The following is a 15,020-nucleotide window of genomic DNA, read 5'->3' as shown; positions in this document are numbered from 1 at the left end:
TGTGTCAACGTAGGTCCGCTGATTTCAGCAAACGTACCACTCTGGTGGGAGATGCTGATAAGGGAGGTGGCCAGCGGGTGGGCAGGGGGATACATGGGTAATCTTTGTCCCTTCTTTTCAATTTTGCTCTGAATCTAAAACTGCTCTAAAAAACGTTTATTAAAAAAAAAAAAAAAAAAAAAAAACTACAGGCATGGCTTCACATTAGTCCCAACGGTCAACTCTATCAAAGTTAATAACATTCTCCTTTCCTTGAGACATTCTTCTCACCAACCTCGGCTTCTTTTTTCTTTGCGCGGACTTTCTCCACTTCCATAAGAATCTTCTGGGATTCATCTACATTTCCTTCGGCTCCTAGCTGCTCAGCTTTAGCAAGGAGTTTTCCTATTTCTTCATTCAACTCATGTACTTTTTCTGCCTGAGAGGAGAGAGAAAGAATCAGATAAGCAGACATCTAAAAACAGAAGATTTTGAATGCAAAGGAAACAAGTGTTTCTCTTGCTGTGTGTCCAGTCTATTCTACTGAAAATAAATGGAAGAGCTACACTGAATCACATCCACATTTTAACGATTATAATGTCCTTATTACCGCCACTAATACCCTGACCATTAACTAAACCTGTGTGCTGTGTTCCAATGAAAGCAGTAGCATCTGACAATTCCAACATTGTCCCAAGGACCATATTTTGGTCATTTTCTAGGTTGTTTCTTTTTATGTTTTCTATTACAGTTCAATCTTCTGGACATGGGAAATAAAATGTCTAGGTTCAAATGCACAAACTTAAGCTGTAAGCAAAATTCTAAAAAATTACTGGGATTTATCTTTAGAAACAAAATAGCACCTTTGGTCCAATTAGCAATGGCATATATCCAAAGAAATGCTTCTACAATACCGAAAATAAAAAAATGACAGACCCGTTTTTCCTGAAAAGGAGACACAGAAGAGTGATGCAGCTCACACTAGGAACAATTACATACAGATCTGCCTCCCCTTCATGCCATAATATGGGTGCATCAGAGTTTGACCATTTCCCTATTTCCTGTTTTACATGCAGATGTTAAAAAAAAAAAAAAAAAGTTTAAAAAACACGCACTCATATAGAGGGGGAAAAATGGACAGAAATAAAAAGAAACAGAGGCAGCATTTCCTGGGAGTGAGAGTTCATGGACAGGAATGCTTAGACACAGCCTTCTGTCCTTACTGGGAACACCCACAGCAGAGAGTACATCCACCCAAAGTCACCCAATCAATGCTGGTGGTCAGTTAATAGCTATTGGCAACCCAGTATTTGCAAGGTAAGAATTTATACCAAAGCCACCAGGCATACCTTTGCAGAAACTTCCGCACTGATCTCCTCCTGTGTTTCTGCGAGTCGTTTTTTGGCAAGTTCGGTTCTCCGATCACACTCTGCAATAAAGGACTCCAAGTGATCCATTGCCTAGCTCAGGAAAAGCAGAGAGTTATGATGAATAATGTGTACAGTCTTGGCACCATTTGTTTGATAAGAAATACACTCCCAGGTTGGTTTCTTAAAGCCTGTAGGTTCGATGGGAAGATCTTAAACTACACTACAGCCAACACATTCATAATCACATTAAATCAAGGGGGGTTGTTAAACAGAATGATTGTGCAGAAGCATGGTCTTCTCATTTGATTTACTTGTTTATTCCCAAAATTTGTAAAAGGACCTCCAACCCTCAATAATATCACCAAGAAATTTTGAGAAAAATTAAAACACTTGGCCATAACTAATAGAGTTCTCTGAGGGATAGAAAAGGCAGAACCAAGACTAGTATCAGAGGCCCTCTTCTGGAGAGTTGTGGGAGATGCATATGATGTACTCACTGGTCTTTGTGAGCCACGTAAATATTATTCCCTCATGTTCTGAGGGTAGAGTCCCCCCTTCCACCTCAAAAACAAAACAATAGAAAAAATATTACTGAGAGCTGTGAATACATTTATTTATTGCCTACTGTCTAAAGTAGTAGGAAATCTGGTCACTATTTATCCAAAGAGAAAAAGGAAAAGAAACTCTAGAAAATCTAACTGCTTACTCTGTAAAGAGTTGGCAGGAAACAGTAAGAAAGTAATGAATAAGTTATCACATATGCTATAGTTAATTTGCCATAACTAAGCAAAGGCCAACACAACTTCAGGTACACATACAAACAGAATATCACTTTTCCAACTATCAGCCTGTGACCAGGAATAAAAACCGCCTCCTAGGTTACATCATCAGTCAGCTTGTTAGTGTCCGCATCATGTTAAATATGACAGTAAGTGCATTTAGCAGTAACGACAGGTTTAGACAGCATGATCTACTACCAAAAAATAAAGAAATGAAAATTTTAGGTGGAGATGAGAAGGCAGATGAAAGTTAGAACAACAAACCAAAGGGTGATAATCTATGTCCACCCTCCTAAAAGGGACAGGAGAGAGTAGGTCAGCTGTAAGAAAGTACTCCACGAAGACAAATATAACACGAGAATGGATCATAGAGACACTGGAGAGGGTTATGATGGCCTCCAAAGATCTTAAATATTTTTTCCAAATAAATGCATACTTGGGTATATGTCAAGACATAAAAGAGGCTCTGTGATGGTACCAAGTTTCCCAGGAACCTGGAGAAAGGTTAAAGCATCATCATTCACCGAGGCTGACTCCCAAATATCATGCCATAATGTTGGAATTCAAAAATTTACCATCACTGGTCATCCAAACTTTCTCTTGTAAACATTTCACTATGTTCAAATCAAACAACCAGGCCCTGCAGGACCTGTGGGTGGGCAGATCAGCTGCTTCTCTGCCAATTTAATGCACAGTGAGCCTTATTCACGTGATTCTACCAAAAGGTAGAATTTGAGGGCAATATGAAAATCTACAATGTGTGGGGCCAGCCCGTGGCTCACTCGGGAGAGTGTGGTGCTGATAACACCAAGGCCACGGGTTCGGATCCCACATAGGGATGGCCGGTTCGCTCACTGGCTGAGCGTGGTGCTGACAACATCAAGTCAATGGTTAAGATCCCCTTACCGGTCATCTTTAAAAAAAAAAAAAACAAATCAAACAACCAGGAAAGCAAACGAACTGGCATTTGTTTGCTTACACACATTAGCATACTGCACTTCCTGGAAAGATGAAGAGCTGGTCGCGGCTTGCCAGGTCAAAGTGCCAGTGAGCCGATAGAGGTCACTGTCGCATCTGTGCTCACCTGGGACAATGGCTCCTAACAGAGCAGCCTGAGATGCCCCAGGTTCACGTACACACTGTCCCTCTATGGTCTGCCCAAGCGATCACACACTGGAGACAGATCCAGGGCTCCACTCCAGGGGTCAAGTGGAAAACAGACACCTGACAACCCTGCCTGTGCCTTTACCAATCAAACCAATTACCTGCATCTTAAGCAGAATCAAACCGGCTATGGACTCAGATGCTGATAACCTAAAAATTAAATAGTAAACTTCAAAACAGAATAAGCAGATCATAGAAAGATGTCTGAACTGCCACGTTCTTTAAAAAGTGGCTCTCTGTTCTATTGTCTCTCTTTGTTCCCTTCAAAGTGTTTCTCAATTTGTTTAGTTCCTAAAGAGCAGATTTAAATGATAAAAAAAAAAAAAAAAAAAGGTACTCGAGTCCAAAAATTAGGGCCTAATCACAACCTGCCATTTACTAGAAGGTCACCCAACCTCTATAACCATCTCACGGTGCAGTACAGCACCAGCACACACACCTCAGTGTCCTCGTAGTATGGCCAAACACGGCAGTTCTAGCAGACCTCATTACAGCTGGAGGAGGCTGTCCCTCCTCCACACAGGACCATCTAGTGCTGTTCCCAACTCTGTCTGCCCAGCAGCAATGAAACCAGCCAGCAATCAGTGAGCCAAAGACCAGTCCATGCTGTCAGTCAGAACTGCCACAGCAAACAGGTGCACTGTGCCCTGCACACTACATACCTCAAAACAGTCGCAGAGGACTCATAGGGTCTCCATTCCACAGATGAAGAAACTGAAGTACAACTTCCAAACCACTAAGTGATGGAGTCAGGATGCAAGGACCTTTTAGTCCTTGTACTTAATCTTCACACCTCTGAGGCAGTTATTATCAGCTCAGTTTACAGATGTACAGAAGATGGTAAAATAACTTGCCCGAGGTCATGTGGGGATTCTAACCCAGAATATCTGACTGAGAAATATATAACTATTATAGTGTACATATGTTAAGACAACTGAACTAAAGAGATAAATTCTTTATATTTTCAACATGTGAACAAAGAAATGTACTGCTCTTTAACTTTTTCCACAGGCTTAATTAATATGATTAATATTGCTGGGTTTCTTTTGCTAGTTTTCAAGTTGAGAAACTTCTAATTAATTTACAGATTACCTAATAGCAAATATAACAGATCCTTTCCCTAGGGAATTTCTGGATAAAACACTCTCAAGAAATCAAGGCTGGGTGCTGGTGTGGTCAGGCTAAGGCTGCACTGGGTTAGAAAGAGCCAATGGTGAGAATTGGAAGGCATCTTCTCCCAGATAAAGCACAAGTGGATCCCAGATGGAAATGTGCTGGAAGTCTCACCCATCAGGCTCAAGTTTGGGTCCAGGCGGGAAATAAAGGCCCACAAAGAAACATCTTTTTATCTCTTTCTCATTGGTAGACCCAAGATTCATAACTTGCTCTGTTAGCAAAGACGTGAAAATGGCAACAGTCACACACCACTGATGGGGGCACTGCCCCTCTGAAGAACACTTTGGCATTATCTATCAAAATGACAAATGCACACACCTTTCTAAACCCAACAGTTTCACTTCTAGGAGTCCTTCCTAGACATACTCATAACATAGCAACATGCAATGCAGCACCTTAGCAGCACCACAGCCATCAATAAGGGCTGGTCGTACAGCACAGATACCCAGTCTTTGAAATACATGTACCCACAAAAAGGAATAAAAGGGAATAAAAAATAGGAAATAATCTCAAAGATATATTGAAAAGTTAAAAAGCAGGGGGCAAATACAGAAGACATATAGACCACCATTTGTATTTTAAAAAAGGAATACAGATATACCTTTCTCCTCTGGTATACACATCTAAAGAAGGAACTTAATTGGTTACTTCTGGGGGCAACCAGGTGGCTGATGAACAGAGCTAATGGAGGCTTTCACACCATATCTTTTGTGTCTTTTCAATTTTGAACTATACAATTGTTGTACTTATTTTAAAAATTAATGAGATGCTGCAACCCAAATGAAATAATTGATACAAGTTAATAATCCTCGGGCCGGCCTGGTGGCGCACTGTGCTGGTGCACCGCTTGGGAAGCGCGGCAGCGCTCCCGCCAAGGGTTCGGATCCCACATACAGACCGGTTCCCACTCACTGGCTGAGCGAGGCGCGGGGGCAACACCGAGGGTTGCGATCCCGTTGCCGGTCCCGGTCCGGTACGGGGGCGACACTGAGGGTTGCGATCCGTTGCCGGACACGGAAAAAAGACAAAAAAATAATAATAATCCTCAACTGCTGCTTAAAGCATTGGGCCAATGACTAATGAGGACCTTTACGATGAACAGATCAAGCTGGTTCCAATACCCAAGCCCACTGATCAACGTGCCTCCCCATATGATACAACAGGAAGAACATAACTCTCTTTCTGAAATATTCTTGTCAAAAAAAATTTAAAAATCCGATGATCAAGCTGCTAGATCTAACTCCCATGTTATAGGAAATTTCAAAGATGAGAACATGTTAAAAAGACACTAAGAATACACAATCAGCAAAATCCAGGATATAGAACACTTAGAAATTAGTTTCTTCAACAAATAGATTAAAAAAGACTTACAGGCATTCTAATGTGTGGCCCTTATTTTGGATCTTGAGTCAAACAAAAAAACTGCAAAAAAAAATCTTTTTGAGACAATCTGGGAAATTTGAACAATGACTGAATATGATGTTAAATTGTTCATAATTATGTTTAATAAAGTTCTTATCTTTTAGACATACTATTTATAGTATTTACAGATGAAAATCTATGTCAAGGAGCTACTGTAAAATAATCCAGGGGCAGAAAAATACAGAGCAGGAAAAAAGAAATAAGATAGTCTTGATGACAATAATTACTGAACACTGGAAGACAGAATCCGGAGATTTCATTATATTACTCTGCTCAATTCTATATGGTTTAAATTTTCCTTAACATATTAAAAGGAAAAAGAGAAAAACATACTAAGTAGACTCTGTTACAACCAAGTATAGTACAGTCTTTTGTACATGGAGTAAAGAGAACTTCAAAAGCTAATGACAGATCCCTGTACCAACCAGCAAACAAAAATAAAAAAGCCAATGATGGGGCCGGCCCGTGGCTCAGTCGGGAGAGTGCGGTGCTGATAACACCAAGGCCACGGGTTCGGATCCCACATAGGGATGGCCGGTTCGCTCACTGGCTGAGCGTGGTGCTGACAACACCAAGTCAAGGGTTAAGATCCCCTTACCGGTCATCTTTAAAAAAAAAAAAAAAAGCCAATGACAATGCTGAACTACTTACAGACGAAATAATAGGACATGTGAGCTCTGTCTTGAGATTTGAGAGAGAAAAGGGGGGGAAAGATGTAGAACACTTGGCCACAAGCTGATCACATCTGAAGCTGAATGATGGGTACATTATACCACTGCATCTACTTTTTATATTGGGAGTTCTCCATCAGAAACTGCCTTAATCACTGCTAAATCAAACTTTTTAGTCTTTTGTAGAAAAATATTCACTTAATTGTAGCTTTAAACTGTTTTAAAAATCCATAGTGGAAAACAATTTATATGTAATATTTCAAAGAATTTGCAGCACATGCTACCTTCTTAGAAAAATTCTAAGAACATGATGCCCTACCTGCCTTTGTTGCCACCAGAACCTTGAATTTCTGACCTACATACAGCCAATCTTTGAAATGATGATGACATGGGCCTCCAGCAAATGCTCTTTAAAAGTTTGTTAAAAAGCCCACCAACCAAGGTCAGTTTGTAATATTTAAGAATTAAGCTGTAGCTTTTAAAAAGCGTTTACTTCTTTCCATTTTAAAGCAACACGTCAGAGGCTGCCTCTGCCTCCAAAGAGCAGGATGGATACAGGGAAGAAGGCCTTTAGGTGCTTTTCATCACAGCCTCTATGCATTTTTAAAGCAAGTCCTATGAATTCTCTAATAAGCAACACATGGTCACCAAGAGCATATGAAAGTCTAAACAGAGAAATCTCTGTAGCTCTGTATTTTATATCTTTGTTTGCTCATGATATCAAAGCCATTTTAAGTCATTTAACAGGTTTCACAGACATTAGTTTCAAGAGCAGTCTATGATGTGGGTGCATTCCAATTTACTCATGTGTCTGCCTCTTCTTGGGCTTTTCTGTTGCACCCAATTCTTCAGTCTTATAAACAACCCTGCCACAAACATCTTTGCACATCAATTTTTGTGTGTATTTCCAGTTACTTTCTCAGGATAGAGATTTGTAGAAATAAGTCATAAGGTAGAAATACTTTTTAATTTTTATTTCTGCCTACTATACTAGCAATCTGACTGGACCTAATATATGCACAGTTACCTTTTTTTGTGGTGAGAATCCTTAAGATCTACTCTCAGCAAATTTCAAATACACAATATATCATTAACTATAATCACCATGCTATACAGTAGGTCTCCAGAATTTATTCACCTTATATCTGAAAGTTTGTACCCTTTGACCAACATCTCCCAATTTCCCAGCCCCCCATGGGAATTTTTTATATGCTAATATTTTAAGTTTTTACAGGGATAAATGTACCTATCTTTCTCTTTTAGCTTCTAGGCTTTATAATCTCTCGAGATAACAAAATTCATTTTGGGGAGATACAACTTGCTATTTTTCCAATCAGCCAATGCAGTTTTCAACATTGTTCACTGAACAACCCACCTATACTCCACACCGTTGAAAACACACCCTTCATAATATAGTATACTAAATTACCATGTATATTTCAGTCTCTTTCTGTAGTCTCAACTTCTTCCATTAATTTACTCCTCCTCTAGCATTAAATTAATGAGACTATTTAAAAAGTGCATTGGCATTTTGGTGCAGTAAAAATGTTAAGATTTGTGATCCAAAAAGCTATGTTACTAAAACTGAGATTTCAACCTATACATCTGTATACCTGATGTCTCAAGGCAATGACCTCTTTACATAGCATTTTCACATTACTGAAGAATTAAAATTCACAATATAGAAAACTCCCATTTTCAAGCCCCATCTGATAGTTGAGCTGTTGCTAGAAGCATTTTTGGCTAATTCAAAGATACAACACTGAGCGTACACCGAGTTGTTAAAGAATGTATTTTTAAAAGAGTTTTGATTTTAATCACTTTTAAGATTACTGGTTTAAATAGAATTCACTCTAAAATGTCATTCAGGGCAAAAAACATTTTACGTTGGGTTTTGTGTCTTTCACTGGCTCCCCCACACCATGCTCAGTCCCTTCCCAGTCTTCATTCTAGAACCTGAATAGCATCAGACTGCTCTACTGACCTCTGGTCATACTAGTGATGGAGGATTAGGGGTAAAAAAGAAATAAAACAGAATGACCCTGGGCCGGCCCAGTGGCGCACTCGGTAGAGTGCAGCGCTTAGGAGCGCAGCAGCGCTCCCGCCGAGGGTTCGGATCCCATATAGAGACCGGTCTGCTCACTAGTTGAGCACGGTGCAGGCGCGACACCGAGGGTTGCAATCCCGTTACTGGTCACGAAAAAAGACAAAAAGGAAAAAAAAACAGAATGACCCTGGGCCGGCCCAGTGGCGCACTCGGTAGAGTGCAGCGCTTAGGAGCGCAGCAGCGCTCCCGCCGAGGGTTCAGATCCCATATAGAGACCGGTCTGCTCACTAGTTGAGCACGGTGCAGGCGCGACACCGAGGGTTGCAATCCCGTTACTGGTCACGAAAAAAGACAAAAAGGAAAAAAAAACAGAATGACCCTGAATCATGCCTTCTCAACGGGGCAGGAGTAAAAACTGGTCTTGAAGGGTGAAAAAATCTTATATATTACCATGATTGGTGGCCCAGCATCACAGTACATAGAGATATGCAGGGTACTTGTGTTATCAAAATTTCCAAAAAAGGCTCTTTTGGGGGACAATAATGGAAAAAGGCTGAGAAATGCTACTCTAAATAGATTTACTAACATACATAAAATATCACAACTACTGAATTGTAAACAAATGCAAATTAAGTCCACAATGAAATGCCATTTTACAACCACTGAATTCCAAAAATTAAATAATGTGATAATGCCAGGTGCTGGTGAGGGCATATGCTCTGCTACTGGTATAAACTGATACAGCCACTTTATCAAACAATGAAGAGAAATTAGAATATTACAGAACTATTTAGCAAGGATGAATACAGACGTCCCCCCACAAGCCAGCAATTCCTTTCCTAAGAATATAAACTAGATAAATCCTTATACACGTGACCAACAAGAAATTCAAAAATATTCATAATATTGTTCACAACAGCAAAATAACTAGAATCAACCCAAATGTCTACGAATGAAGAAAGAATAGTTTGTGAAATATTCAAGCAGCAATTAAAACAAACCACGTACAAGAAGAATAGAAACATAATACTGAATGGGAAAAAAACAAGTTTTAAGACTACACTGAGACCATTTTTATAAAGCTCAAAAACAAGCAAGAATAAACACACTGTCAAGGAATCATCAAAATATGTAATGAAAAAATTTTCAAAAGCAAGGAAATGATTCATACAAAATTCAGGATAATGACACATATAAAATGGTATGGGCCACATTCCAACTTCAGCTACAGTGGCAAGATAACAAGCGTTGATTTATTTGCTTCATAATTTGCATATGTTACATTATTCTTCAGTTCACTATTTGGTTCTTTGCAGTAGGGATGAATCAACACCAGATAAAACTTACATCCAATTCAAAAAACAGGTCTCTTTCTTTACTTGCAATCTCGTAATCTGCTCGGAGAGCCAAATCGTGGATTTTGGTACATTCTCCTAAATCCATGCGCTGTGGGGGGAAAAAAAAGTGTATGCATGAACACCTACCCATTGTAGAAAGCATGTCATATGATCTGGTATTTCAACTGTCATCAAAATAAACATCTTCTTGAATACTAAAACAATGGTAAGAAAATTAAGGCTGAGAAGCCTTATTTCTCTTATTACCACCATGATTAAATAATACTCATACTTGGAACTGATGCACTTAACGGTGTAAAGGTTTTTTTAATCTCTTTTAGACCCAGGGATAATTAGACCATAATCATGAAAACCACATTAATTAGCTTTCGTCAGTTTTATTTCTGTATCAGTCTAAGCACTCAGTAAACAGCAGCATGAGGGCGGGGGGTAGGGGGGAGGGAAGTTGGGAAAGAAAGGGCCAGAAAAGAGTATAGCTACAAGTTTCCAGACATTACTTTTGCAACCCTGACTACTCAAGATGTTCAATGCTTAAGATGCAGAGACAAGAAAAGGAAATGGAGGGAGCAGATAGAAATCAGATTTTGGCAGTTTCAACACAACCTAACACTTGGCTTTGTGTAGTTCTTTGTACAGCAAAGGGAATAAAGCAGAATAGGCAGATTCAGAGCCAGATGAATCCTCTCAACATTCTCCTAACCTGGTAAAATGACCCTGGATATATAATTGGTGACACGTAACTGGGCGACTTGGTCGCCCATCTAAAACAGAATAAGTGTTGTCAGTAAGATTAGCTTGATGCACTATTACATGTTCTATCCACATGTAGAACTAGCAGACAACAGTGCATGTTTCTTACCTAAATCCTTAGCACAAGACTCTATGCAGGCACATCCCGCCTTTGGCCATCTACACAGCAATAGGGAAGTTTGTATGCTGAGGATCGTGGTATCAACTTCTAAAGTGCATGTTAACAAACCTCAACATCCCAACCAAGAGACACTCCCAGTGGGACAAAAACACACATCTACATAACTAGTACAAAAAGAACATCAGAGTCCAGGAACTCCTTCAAACTCAAAGTACAACTGTGTTCAAAACTATTTCAAAAACTTTGTAGATTATAAAGTCCTTAACATTCTAGGCAAATTAGAGAGGACTGCAGGGATGGCCGGTTAGCTCAGATGGTTAGAGCACAGCCTTATAACCCAAAGTCACAGGTTCAGATCCCTGTACAGGCCAGCCACCCCCGCAAAATAAATTACTTAAAATAAAAAAAAAGAGAGAGGCATGTAGTGCCTGACTCCTGGGCCATAGTCTCATGAAAAGTGTGTGCCATGCTCACTAACAAAATATTCTTCAGTATCACCAGCGACAGAGCCAACACTGGACTAGGCAGACAACTAAATGAAACACCTAGTGTGGAGTTTATCTTCATTTTGACCAAAGATCGACTTTTCTCCATTATTCTTCCTCTGAAGTCAGATGTAGCTCATGTTATATTGGTTACATGAGGGATCCGGAGGCAGAGCAATAGTGGTTCTAGAAGCCCAAGTTGCAACCAAAATCACTGTCCCTGTAAACCTGACAACTTTTGCTTCACACTTCTAAGTAACAGGTACTGTTCTTTAAAATAAATAGTTTCCACAAATAAAACTAAATGTTATAGCTGAAAAGTGAGTGGTAGCTATCAGAAAAAAAATGCTTTAAGCCAATGAAGGCTCTGTTGTTCAAAGAAAAAACCACCACCAACGGAAGTAAGCACTAAAATCTTAAGTACAATTTGATTTCCATTCTAAAAACTGTCAAGGAAGGTTTGACATTAGAAAACCTCCCATGACCCAAGGCCCCAGGTTCGGATCCCATATAGGGATGGCCGGTTCGCTCACTGGCTGAGCGTGATGCTGACAACACCAAGTTAAGGGTTGAGATCCCCTTACCGGTCATCTTTAAAAAAAAAAAAAAACCTCCCATGAAGCAAAAAATTCACCACTATATTCTGTGATGAGAGCTCTCAGAACAGTTGCTGCTAAAGGAAACAGGACAAGCTTGTGTTCCACCATTACCCTTTTTTTTTTTTCCATTTTCAGTCACAGAACTTTATTTTTAAACCAATTTTAAGTTCCCAAAGTTTAAAGTTCAAAAAACAAAAATGAAACAAAAAGAATGTAAACAGCCACAGTTGTCTATATGCTGCTTGTTCTACTGGCCAAAGAGGAATTCTACTAAATGTCAAACAAAGAAAGTCTCTGGACTAGAGTCACGTTAAAGAGCCCTGCTGCTGTTGTGGTGGGTGGTGGTTGGCTTTCCTAGAGGAATCCATCTGTGATTTTCTCATTTTCTCTTAACTATCAAAGCACCCCTCTTCCTAGAGGAAAAGGTTAGTAATAAATATTTATGTATAGTGTACAAGGATACTTCAAAAAGCGAATGGAAAAGATGGAATTAATAGATAATATGCTCCATACCAGACAGCCACCAAACACAAAAGATATGAATCTTTCCATGAACTTTTTGAAGACCCCTCATATTATCTACTACTGTCCCCCACTACCATCTCAGAAAATCTTATTAAATATAAAAGTGAACTGCTTAATGAAATAGTGCCTGTCGGGGCCGGCCCGGTGGCGCACTGCTACAGTGCGCCGCTTGGGAAGCGCGGTGGCGCTCCCACCGAGGGTTCGGATCCCACATACAGACCGGCCACTCACTGGCTGAGCGAGGTGCAGGAGCAACACCGAGGGTTGCGATCCCGTTGCCGGTCCCGGTCTGGTACGGGCGCGACACTGAGGGTTGCGATCCGTTGCCGGTCACGAAAAAAGACAAAAAGGAAAAAAAAAAAAAAAAAAAGAAATAGTGCTTGTCAATAGTGACTTGACAATTATTGAATGATTAACACCTTAAACTTTATCTCCACTTGTTACTCTCCCATCTCAGAAACTTATGAACTTGATTAAACCCCACTGTTTACTAGTTTGATAACTATTTCAAACAGGGCTAGCAGAAAAACTAACTCATAAGGCTTATGACATAAGCTCTCAGGCATCCTAAAACTTTATCTGGGTCAAAATAAGTTACCTATACAAATTCTACCCCACAACCTAGCTCTGAAAAAATATGGAGAATCAGGGGAAAAAAGAGAGAAGTCAGCACCTATAACACACTGCCTGCCACTCCTTTTGCATCTATGCCTAGCCAGCACTTTATTTTTCAGCTTGTTTCACTTTTCCTTGATCTTCTACTTTCTTAATGGCTGCTTGGATAGCCTCTTGGTCACCCAGGAACTGGTGAGGCCCAACAGAACACAAGTTTTCATCCAGTTCTAGGAGAATGGGAACTCCAGTAGGAAGAGTGATGTTGATAATGTCTTCATCTGAGATACCTTCCAGATGTTTCAGGAGTGCCCTAGTGCTATTTCCATGAGCAGATATCAGAATGGTTTTTCCATTTAATACTTCAGGAACAATCCTTTCATTCCAATAGGGAAGGAGTCTCTCCAGTACATCCTTTAAGCTTTCAGATCGTGGCAGTTGATTCAAGGGTACATGGCATACTTTATACCTCCGGTCATTGTAGATTTCATGGTAGTAAGGATGAGATTCGTCAATGGGAGGTGGAGTCACGTTGTAGCTTCTTCTCCAGAGCCTCACTTGTTCTTCACCATGTTTCAAAGCCATTTTCTCCCTGTTAAGACCGATCAAGGCTCCATAGTGACGCTCATTTAGACGCCAGGAGCTTTCCACGGGAACCCATTCCTGCCCCAACTCTTCCAGGATCAGCCAGGCTGTGTGGATGGACCAATTGAGGACAGATGTAAATACAAGATCAAATTCAAAATTTAGTGCTTTGAGTTGCTTCCCACAGTTCCGAGCTTCCTCCATTCCTTCACCGTTAAGTTTCTGATCCACCCAACTACAAAAACGATTCTCCTTATTCCAAGAACCCTCTCCATGTCTTAACATAATGAGTTTGTACTTGGACATGGCTGAGCTTCCCTTGTGTCTTCAAATGGTCTAATGTTCAAGGACAGCAATGCATCTGCAAAGAGGCCACCAGCAGCCGCTCCTCGGGGCCGCCGAACGGCCGGCGCCTCCAACGACTCATCCCCACCATTACCCTCTTTGAATGTACCTTTTCAGCTCTGCCTAGGAGGTAGGGAAGTACTGGCTATTCCCCTGACAGCCTAACACCATGCAGAGCTGAAATAACACATCCATTATGGGGAAATACTACGTTTTCCCATAAGCCTCAATAAAATGATCACTTCCATTCCTCCTTGACCTACCTGCTACTAATGACTAGAGATGGTTTGAGCAAAAACTTGGACATGGAGCAGTCCTTACTTAGCAGGCTAAGGATTATAGCCACTTTTATTTTGTTGCTATATTCTAAAGAACTATAGTCATTCAACTTCAATTTATCACAAACTCCACAGAAGAGCTATCCATTTGACTACCCCTCACCTCCAGGTAGCCCACGACAGCAAGGCTCAACCTCTACAGCCACCCCCATTTGAATTCCCAAGCCAAGTGACTGGCAACCCCTGATGTTTTGCTCACTCGCACTCATGAAGCACTTTCTGCACATGCACATGGGTCTCCTGGGCTGCTTCTTCCCTCGCCAGCTTCCTCTCAAATTCCCTTTGAGCTTTTCTGCCCAATCCCAAACCCTGGAGTTACCTTGCCCAGTCCACAGCTTCTCATTACTCATTTGTTTCCATAGCCTCTGCCTTCCTCTTCCCCTTACACCAGTCCAGACACACTAGCAGCATGCCTTCTGCCCCTCGGTTCTCTCCTCCACCAGGAGCACTGTACCCCAAACTTCACGCATGCTTTCTCACCATTCAGGTCTCTGCTCAAATGTCCAAGAGGTCCTTCCTCATTACCCTATCTAAAACAGCTTATTATCTATTCATTTATTTATTTACTGTCCCATCCTCTTCCCCCACTACATGAGAGTAAAGATTTCATTATTGGGGGCCGGCCCGGTGGCGCACTGGATAGTGCGCTGCTTGGGAAGCGCAGCGGCGCTCCCGCCCGAGGGTTCGGATCCCA

The 15,020-nt window shown here is 40.8% G+C and overlaps 2 protein-coding genes across 8 annotated transcripts in view; both read right to left on the bottom strand.

Moving 5' to 3' along the window:
• LUC7L (LUC7-like (S. cerevisiae)) overlaps positions 1-15,020 on the bottom strand; it is a 31,971-nt gene that overhangs the window by 13,333 nt on the left and 3,618 nt on the right. For 6 of the 7 annotated variants that reach the window (XM_008589379.1, XM_008589380.1, XM_008589384.1 and 3 more), the window contains 3 exons: positions 9,956-10,054; positions 1,329-1,439; positions 275-418 (listed from right to left, as the gene is read on the bottom strand). In XM_008589379.1, the coding sequence (XP_008587601.1) occupies positions 275-418; positions 1,329-1,439; positions 9,956-10,051 (351 nt within the window). In that variant the 5' untranslated portion in view covers positions 10,052-10,054. Of the gene's footprint in view, positions 1-274; positions 419-1,328; positions 1,440-1,846; positions 1,917-9,955; positions 10,055-15,020 lie in introns of those variants that run through there. The other variant, XM_008589383.1, reaches the window with a different exon arrangement.
• On the bottom strand, positions 13,163-14,015 carry LOC103604804 (bisphosphoglycerate mutase). The gene has a single exon (XM_008589385.1). It carries the CDS (start codon positions 13,947-13,949, stop codon positions 13,170-13,172), a length of 780 nt encoding a protein of 259 aa, XP_008587607.1. The 5' UTR covers positions 13,950-14,015; the 3' UTR covers positions 13,163-13,169.

Source organism: Galeopterus variegatus, unplaced genomic scaffold (assembly GCF_000696425.1).
Source record: "Galeopterus variegatus unplaced genomic scaffold, G_variegatus-3.0.2 Scaffold5407, whole genome shotgun sequence".
Taxonomy (NCBI): domain Eukaryota; kingdom Metazoa; phylum Chordata; class Mammalia; order Dermoptera; family Cynocephalidae; genus Galeopterus; species Galeopterus variegatus.
Note: the sequence above shows the minus strand (reverse complement) of the source record. Positions and strands in the feature narration are given on the sequence as shown.

Bases quoted from the DNA above. Each gene is read 5' to 3' on its own strand.
- LOC103604804 (XM_008589385.1), bottom strand. From the start codon at position 13,949: ATGTCCAAGTACAAACTCATTATGTTAAGACATGGAGAGGGTTCTTGG.